General features: G+C 25.5%; 1 protein-coding gene across 2 annotated transcripts in view; it reads right to left on the reverse strand.

Moving 5' to 3' along the window:
* Positions 1-9,644, reverse strand: part of LOC101239525 (4'-phosphopantetheine phosphatase) — a 116,163-nt gene that overhangs the window by 59,360 nt on the left and 47,159 nt on the right. For both annotated transcript variants that reach the window (XM_065788299.1, XM_065788300.1), the window contains one exon: positions 1,939-1,990. In XM_065788299.1, coding sequence (XP_065644371.1) covers positions 1,939-1,990 — 52 coding nt within the window. The remainder of the gene's footprint in view (positions 1-1,938; positions 1,991-9,644) is intronic.

The raw sequence follows: 9,644 nt of genomic DNA on the forward strand, positions 1-9,644 counted from the left end.
TAAATAAAAAAAAAAAAAAAAAACGATTTTTTTTTTCTGGTAAAAAAAAAAAAAAAAAAATTTTTGGAAGAGGTGGAATTCAAACCAAAGACACTTTGTGTATGAAGTAAAAGCCTTATTCAAAAAAGTTAAACGTGTGTATATATACATAAAAGTATACACATGCATTACATAAACATTTTCATATAGGGATATTATATACTTGTTACATTAAAATTATACAAATATATTTTATAAACAGATTGCAATTTATACTTTTGCTTTCCTCTTTAAGAAATAAAATAAAATATAAGACCATCACTTTTTTTTAATGTTGACTTAAAACTGTTTTTTTTTTTGCTTTGCCTAATCCAATTTTATTCCTGAAAATAACAACCATTCTAAAGAATAAATACACAAACAAGTACACAAATTATTTAAACTATTTTTTAAATTTTTTTCTGTTTAAATTAAATTTAATTTCCAATTTTTGTTAGTTTTGCTTTCGAATGGATATGGAGTGAACCATGTTCTACTTATTTGTCATTTGATATAGCAACACTCCTCACATGTTTACCTATTTTCAGTCAATGCAGCAGCACTTCTCGCATGTTCTATTGATAAACTTAGATCTCAAACTATATATATATATATTAGAAATATAAGAAATATAAATATAAAAATTTTAGATATCCTAAGAATATGTGTGTGTGTGTGTGTATATATATATATATATATATATATATATATATATATATATATATATATATATATATATATATATATATATATATATATATATATATATATATATATATATATATATACATATTCTTAGGAGAGATTTCTTGTTGTTTCCAATTTGGGTATTATGTGAGTTCACTTTTCTAAAACCTTGAAAAATTCAAGTTTTAAAGCGCATCATTTTGAAAATTAGTTTTTCTGCAACCCTTGAAAAAAATTAGGCTTTAAAAAAATATAAAAACTTGCAAATGGCCGTGACAAATTTTTCTATAAATCATTAATCAATTAATGGGTTTTGCCTTTATTTAAAATAAATACAACATCCATTTAAAACATAATATTCATTTAAACAACCGTGACATTTATGTAAAATTTTCATGATAATCAATTAAAACAATTGTGATTTCCTATTAAAACATTTAACACATGCCTAATCTCAACATTCTATATTATTCAAAAAAAAAGGTTTTATTTATATTTATTTATCTAATATTATTTAATTTTATTTTTATTAATATTATATTAATTTATTTTAATTTAATAGAATTTATTTTAATTTTAAATGGATGTCATATTTGTTTTAAATGGATAAAAAACCTAAATTAAGGAACAATGTTAGTCAAACACATGAGCATTGATTTCACAGTGCTAATTTTCAAAATGATGTGCTTTAAAACTTGAATCTTTCAAGATTTTAGAAAAATGAACTCACATAATATCTAAATCGGAAACAACAAGAAATCTATCCTAAGAATATGTGTGTATATATATATATATATATATATATATATATATATATATATATATATATATATATATATATATATATAAATATATATATATATATATAGTTTGAGATCTAAATTTATCGATAGAACATGCGAGTAGTGCTGCTGCATTGACTGAAAATAGGTAAACATGTGAGGAGTGCTGCTATATCAATTGACAAATAGGTAGAACATGGTTCATTCCTTATGCATTCGATTACTTGTTTGTATCAAGTTTTTCTGTAAAATCATCTGTTTTTAATATTTATATCAGAGTTTTTATTGTGAAACATTTTTTATAAAATGTAATAATAACTTACAAATATGACAAATAATCACAATAATTGAAATTATAACAATAATAATAATACCAAAAGTAATAATTTTTGCAATAAAAACTACTTTTATGAATATTGATTAAAACATCTTCAAAACATAAAAAACTTACTCAACATTTAGTTTAGTTCTTATTAATTCTTTATATTTGTGAGCTCCACCACCTAATAAAAATAAAATCTTTTTAAACAGAATTTTTTAATATTTCAAAATTATTCATAATTGTAACCATTCATAAGCAAATCATTAAACTCCCTGCTATGCAATGCATGCAAATTTTTAATTAATTTTAATGGTTATTTGTAACATATTAAAATATTTAAAAACATCAAAAAATGCTGAACCCTCTGGTGGCAAGCTATTTCAGCGTGTATGTATGTATGTATGTATGCGTGTGTATATATATATATATATATATATATATATATATATATATATATATATATATATATATATATATATATACATACACACATATATATGTACACACACACACACACACACACACACACACACACACACAGATATATATATATATATATATATATATATATATATATATATATATATATATATATATATATACACACATATATATATATATACATATATATATATATATATATATATATATATATATATATATATATATATATATATATATATATATATATATATATATATATATATATATATATACATTAGGGGGTTGATTTTTTAACTTTTTTTTTTTAAAATCAATGGGTATATTTTTAAAAGCTGACATTTTTATATTTATTTATAAAAATGTATACCTTAAGACATTTGATTGCAAAAATGTCACCCGTAAATATAAAATTGTAATATGAAAATAAAAAATTGTAAATGTTTTTTAACAATTTTTAATGTGTAGCACAAAGATATTGTAATTATAATAATTACAATATCATTGGTGTAGCGTGATACAAATAAACAAACATATAAGTATATAAGTTTGAGTATACATTGTTTGAATGCATCCGATGTTATCAATTTCTGCAAGCACAAGATTGAATTATTGTCATTAGCAGTCAAGATAAACGTGTTCCAATCAAGGTGATTTTTTGTGTTTACTAGATTTTATTTTAATTTTGCATGTAACTTAAAATTATTTCAATTTACTTTATATTTCAGAATGTCCAGAATAAGCTCCGAGAAAATATGAAAATATCAAAGCCTGGACAAAAAATCTAGTCCACTTTGAGAAATCAAAATCAACAAGATCTCACATACACAAAGTTTTGCAGCCACTTGGCATTATGAATAAAATGCCAAAAGCTTATTCTGTTATTGGTCGGTATAATTACTTATCAAATTTAGAGAAGTCAGTGTATTCCAGATGTAAAATGGTTGGCGCAGAATTATCTGATTTATGGCTTAAACTGAGTTTACCAAAAATTAATGAAAGGTCTTTAACAAAAAAAGTAGAAATTCTTATTAAGAAATATCATTCTGTTCAAAAATCTAAACAATGTTTTGAAGAAAAGTGGGATTATTTATTTGATATAACCAAAGTGAATGGTAACTGTCTTAGCAATGAAGATAAAGAATTTTATATATTACAGGTGAAAACTGATGGTCAAGCTGGTTATTGCACATCAAAAACTGTTAAAGTACATCCATCTAAAGCTGGCAAGAAGAGAACTATCATAGCTGAAACAGGTACAGTAGAGGTCAAAAAATAAAGCCAGGCCAAAAAACAAAGAGAAAATATGAGAACACCACTGTTGCTGTTAACTTAGTTAAGAAGTCAAAACTAAGTATTAAGAGATCAGCAGAAGTTTGCAAAAATTTATCTGAATGTGGTGTTAATGTGCAAGCACCATCCAAATCTGGGGTTTATAGAGCTACAATGTCAGAAGCTCAAAAAATGGAAAAGCATATGATTAATCATTTAAAAAATGATGATTGGGTGTTGCATTTTGATGGTAAAAGAATTTCCGGGATTGAGTATCAAGTCTTGATTTTAAAAAATGCAGAGAAGGAGGTCAAGTTAGCCATTTTGAAACTGGGTTATGGTAAAGCTAATAGTATTTACAGTGGAATAGCTGAAGTGCTAGATAAATTTCAACTATGGAGTAGTATTAAAGTTATAATATCTGATACCACAAGTGTTAATACTGGAAGTAAAAATAGAGTTGTAAGCCAACTTCAAAGAGAATTTGAAAGAAAAAATCTTGAACCAGTTCAATTTATTGGTTGTCAGCATCATGTGTTAGACACAATTTTGAAGCATTCCATGAATGAATTTTAGATGAAGGAAAAAGCTCATCACCAGAAATACATTACAAATTTATTGTAAACCTGCAAAAAAACTATGAAAATTTAAAATCAAACTTTAAGCAAGGTGAAAAAATTTGTAAAGTAAAGACTAATAAATGGAGAGATGATATGGACTTTTTGTTTGAGTTGGTACAAAGTTACCGATACATGAAGGTGAATGGTTGCTATCTGGCTATAAAATTCAAAAGTCTGCCATCATTGAACAATGCCAGATGGAATTCAAAAGCAATCTATGCTCTTCTGGCATATATTTTAAATGAGTCGAATAATAATCAACTTCGCATGGTTTGTGACTTCATTACATCAGCCTGGTCTGATATATGGTTTTTTGACATGCAATACTCAGAACATAATTTTAACAATTTAGAGCAAGCAATAACTTCAACTACAGCCATGAAAACCTTGAAAACATTTTGGTCCCAGGAGCCCAGTCGCATACAAGGAATTCAGAGACTTAATATCTGTGCGGAAAGAGCCATAAAAATTATGCAAGAAATTTATGCAAAAGATATTGACAAGATGAACTTCAGATTTATTCTGCACAACAACTTTTAAATTGCACAAACAATTGATCTTTGTATATTAATGAACAGAAAGTTTTGTAAAAATAAATTGCTATTTTTCTGTTAATTTGTCGATTTTTACGTTATATTTTTTTACTTACGGGGGACATTTTTGAAACTTTAGTCAGTAAAACTTTTGCAATTGGTAATCTCATGTAGAATGTCAGATTTTGGCACTATACCCATGTATAGTTGTAAAAAAATCAACCCCCTAATATACATATATATATATATACATATATATATACATACATATATATATACATACATATATATACATTAGGCAGGTCCATTTTTAGGGGTCGGAAAAACTATAACTTTGCCACTTTATTTTCCCATTCTACGTTGATATACAAGGCTATTCCAAAAAAAGTTTTAAAAATATTTCAATTTTCCTGACCTCCCTGAGGGTTTGAATATTTTAAAAAAAGTCATTTTTGACCAATTATTCGTTAAATTGCTGTCTTAATTGGATCAAAGACCAACAAAACTAGTAATTTTTTTTTTGGGTGAGTTGGCTCTACTATTAGGAAGGTTCGTATAAAATTTGAGCTCGAAATATTTAAAATTTCTCGAGATAACACATTTTGAAATATGACCTGGTTTCTTTTAAAGACCTGGTTTTTACTATGTTTTTAATTGTATATTTATCTAAATACTCTTAAATATTCATTAAAAAACTTAATAAAATTTGCATTTAATAAGTTTGTTAAATAAGTAATCCAAATATTGTACTTAATAAAGATAAAAAATAAAAGTAAACTGTTAAAAATGTAAAATACTTTGACTAAAGGTTTTACAAACACGTTTTGTAAATAATATACATAAAAATTCAGTTAAATTTTTCTTATAAAAACTTTTCTTACAATTTATTAAGTATTTCTTTGGACCAGTTACATTTATAAAATGGAAAATTAACTCTGTGTTCCTTCAAAACCAGTAAAATATCTTGTAACTTTTCCTCTTTAATTGTTGAATCGATAAAGTCTTTTACCAATTTAATAGCTCTTTCACAACAGTCATTGACACAGACTAATCTCTTTATAAACCTTTGCATATTTTTATAATCAGAATCATGAGTCCAGAAATCAGGTGGACTCTCTAACCACTTTGATAAGTAAGGAACTATTTTAAATATTAGCCAAGAATTTTGACCAACGTAATCATTAAGTTCTGAATTTTCATTTATTTCTACAGGCTTAAACTTTTTAAGTTTAAAGACTTCAGGTAAATTTGTTTTTAATAACTGCTGAGCAACTTTTTCTTTAACTTTATTGTCAAGACTTTTATCAAATAAACAAAAAACAACTGTTTCTTCAGAAAGATAATGACTGTGTCTAAGATAGCTTGAAACAAAAGCTTGAGGGGCATCAGCATCAAAATCTTTCATTTTTATCATCTCTTTAACCGTACACAAATCATTATGAGCAGCAGAAGCAATTTGACTTGATTGAAGAAAGTTTTTTGCATAAACTGAAGCTACATATATTGCAGCCTTTGAAAATACTATTTCTTCCTCAAGGGTTAAAAACTTTATGATTGGTTGAGTAAGCTTCATTGCCAAAATGTATAAAGCATCTGCCATAAATCTAGCTTCATGTTCAGCAGCTGGTTTGTGTATAATAAATCCAGGAACTGCCTCCCTTCCTTCCAGAAAAACAATGACATATTGACACAGATGTTTATAATCATTTCTGGGGAAAGTATGAAGTTCCAAAGCTTTCTTGCAAAAAGATAAACTTTTTTTAGCCATATCTTTTTTTAGCCATATCAAGCAGCTTTGAATCTTGTGTAAATAGATTTTGATGGACCTTTGCTTTCTGTTTTAGTGATTGCATTTATTGCATGTAAAATATGTCGTTCTTGAGAATGTTTTCTACAAAGAAGCCTTAACAGAGGTCGATTTAAAAGTTCTCCTAAAATACTTATACAACCCTTATTACAACCAGTGTTACATGCTGTTGTGTCAGCACAAATTCCAATTATAAAGCTTTCAATTCCAAACTTTTTTATAACATTAAAACATGCCAATGCTTGATCATATCCTTTTCCTGATTGACATTCAACTATGCCTAGCAGCTCATCCTGTTGCTTTCCATTTGTATTTAAATCCCAGTCTGGACTTGTAACAACAATAGCTAGACGTTCATTTACTTCAGAAATATAGTTTTCATTTAAAGCTGTAACTTTTTTTGTATCAATGTGCAAAATTAAATTACTATTTTTACATTTTTCTTTTATTTTTTCTTTAATTAATTCTGATTCACTTAAATATAAATCTTTTCTTATTTTTTCTACTTTTGTCTTTGAAAGTTTTACTTCATTAAGATTGATATTTCCAGATCTTAAAAATAATGCTAATAATCCTGTCTGTACTCCAACAGAAATTCCAAAACGCCCACAAAATATTGACGTTTTTTTGATAAGTTCATCAATATCTACTGTTACTGTCACTTTATTTCGTTTTATGTTAGTTGATTGTTTTTCAATTATCATTGATTGTTTATCATTATCAAAATTTTCTAACAAAAATAACTCTTGATTTCCATTAATACAATTGCTATTTGAAGAAAATTGTTTTAACTTCGAGTTTTTTGTGGTAGATTCCTCCATTTGCTCAAACTCCTTTGCTTTCCTTTTGCGAAACTCTCTGTTGGAATAAACTTTTTGATATATTTTGTCTATTTTGTCAATTACCATTGTTCTTGCAGTTTTTTGGTCTTCATAAAACAAAATATCGCATTCTTTTGCATCTTTTGATCGAATTCTATCTTTTTCAATTATTTCATAAAGTTTTGGGTGCCCTATGTCAAACAATTCTTTTTCTAATGCCAAAAAACTATTTTCATGTAGCTTTTGTGTTTCCGTTTTTTTTGAACGATATGATACCAGTTTCTTGTGATGATATATTAATTTGGAAACATTTTCCCTAAAATAAATTAACAAATTTTTATTTGTCATTTAGCTTAAATTTTTATATCAATAATTATCAATAATTATGTAATAAACTATAAATATTATTTAAATCGATAGCTACCTAATACTTCTACAACTAATGTGTGGTATACCACCCATAAGCCACGGTTTTCTAAGAGCAGAAACAACGCATTTGGGCTGACATGTTTTATCATTACAAAGCAGCTCGTGATTTATATCAAGAGGGCAAGATATAATTTCGGTGTGTTTTTTATTTTTATTGAAATTTAGTAATCTGCAGCAGTGATAAAAATATCTTAAAACGTCGCCTTTCGTAGGCAAACTTCTGCAATCAATTTCGTGGGTTTGTCCTAATAAATATATTTCAGTATTTGAACGTGTTGATATTGCCATTTTAAATTTAAAAAGTTACAAACGCAGCGCAGTTTCATTAAATAAATTATTGCGCGCTGTGTTTATACCTCCGCATAAGTCCGGTAGTGCAAATTAAAAAAAAAAAAATTCACTAAAAATGTACTAAATATAAAATATTCAAACCCCTAGGGAGGTCAGGAAATTTGAAATTTTTCAAAATTTTTTTCAGAGAAAGTCTTGTATACCAACGTAGAATGGGAAAATAAAGTGGCAAAGTTATAGTTTTTTCGACCCCTAAAAACGGACCTGCCTAATATACATATATATATACATACATATATATACATATATATGTACATACATATATATACATATATATATACATACATACATATATATATATATATATATATATATATATATATATATATATATATATATATATATATATACATACATATATATACATATATATATACATACATATATATATATATATACATACATATATCAGGCCTTCCCAGGAGAGGCGTGCGGTCGCACGCCTTGAGTGAACACGGATATTTATTTTTTTTTGGATAACTCGGCCACGCTTATTTAGCATATATTAAAAATAACGCATTTTTAAAAAGGCGCTGAAAAAATCAAATTAAATTCGTTGTATTATTTTGTAATTTTCTTAATAATTTATTATTTTCATTAATAAGGAAACAATAACATAAAAATAATATATATATATATATATATATTTTTTCTTTGAATTTTTTTTCTTATAACTTTATAATTTTTTTTTTTTTTTATTTTACATATTTTTTTTTCTAATTTTAAATTTTTTCACATAAGTATGTCTTTCTACAAAAAATAACTTCTAAGTTCTAGAAGAATTATTATCTACAAGGTTCTAGTTCGAGGTATGAACGTTTAGCTCATTCGGTTGAGACATTGCATAGCGCCGCCGAGACCCAGGTTCGCATCCCGCGTCGGCAGAGCATATTTTTCAAAATAGATTAAAAAAGTCGGTCACATTTTCTGTTTATTTTTTCGACTTGTCTTAAATATCGTTGCTGAAAAAATCAACACCTAAAAATATATTATAAATAATTATAATATAAATAAATAAAATATAAATATAAATAAATAAATTTTTTTTTTATGTTTACTAGACTTGAAAAAAAAAAATTGTAATAAGAAAAAAATTTTTTTATTAAATAAGTATAAATATATATATATATACATTTCATTTTTATGTTCATATTTTTATATTAATAATAAGAATAAATTATGAATAAAAATAATAAAATAATACGACAATTTAGTTAGGTTTTCTCAGCGCCTTTTTAAAAATGCGTCATTAATATATGCTAAAAAACCGTGGCCAGACTCTCAAAAAATATATATATATATGCGTGGTCACTCAAAGCGACCGACCGCACGCCTCTCCTGGGAAGGCCTGTATATATACATATATATATACATACATATATATATATATACATACATATATATACATATATATATACATACATATATATATATATACATACATATATATACATATATATATACATACATATATATATATACATACATATATATACATATATACATACATACATACATACATACATATATATATACATACATACATATATATATATATATA

The sequence above is a fragment of the Hydra vulgaris genome, chromosome 01 (genome assembly GCF_038396675.1).
Source record: "Hydra vulgaris chromosome 01, alternate assembly HydraT2T_AEP".
NCBI lineage: Eukaryota > Metazoa > Cnidaria > Hydrozoa > Anthoathecata > Hydridae > Hydra > Hydra vulgaris.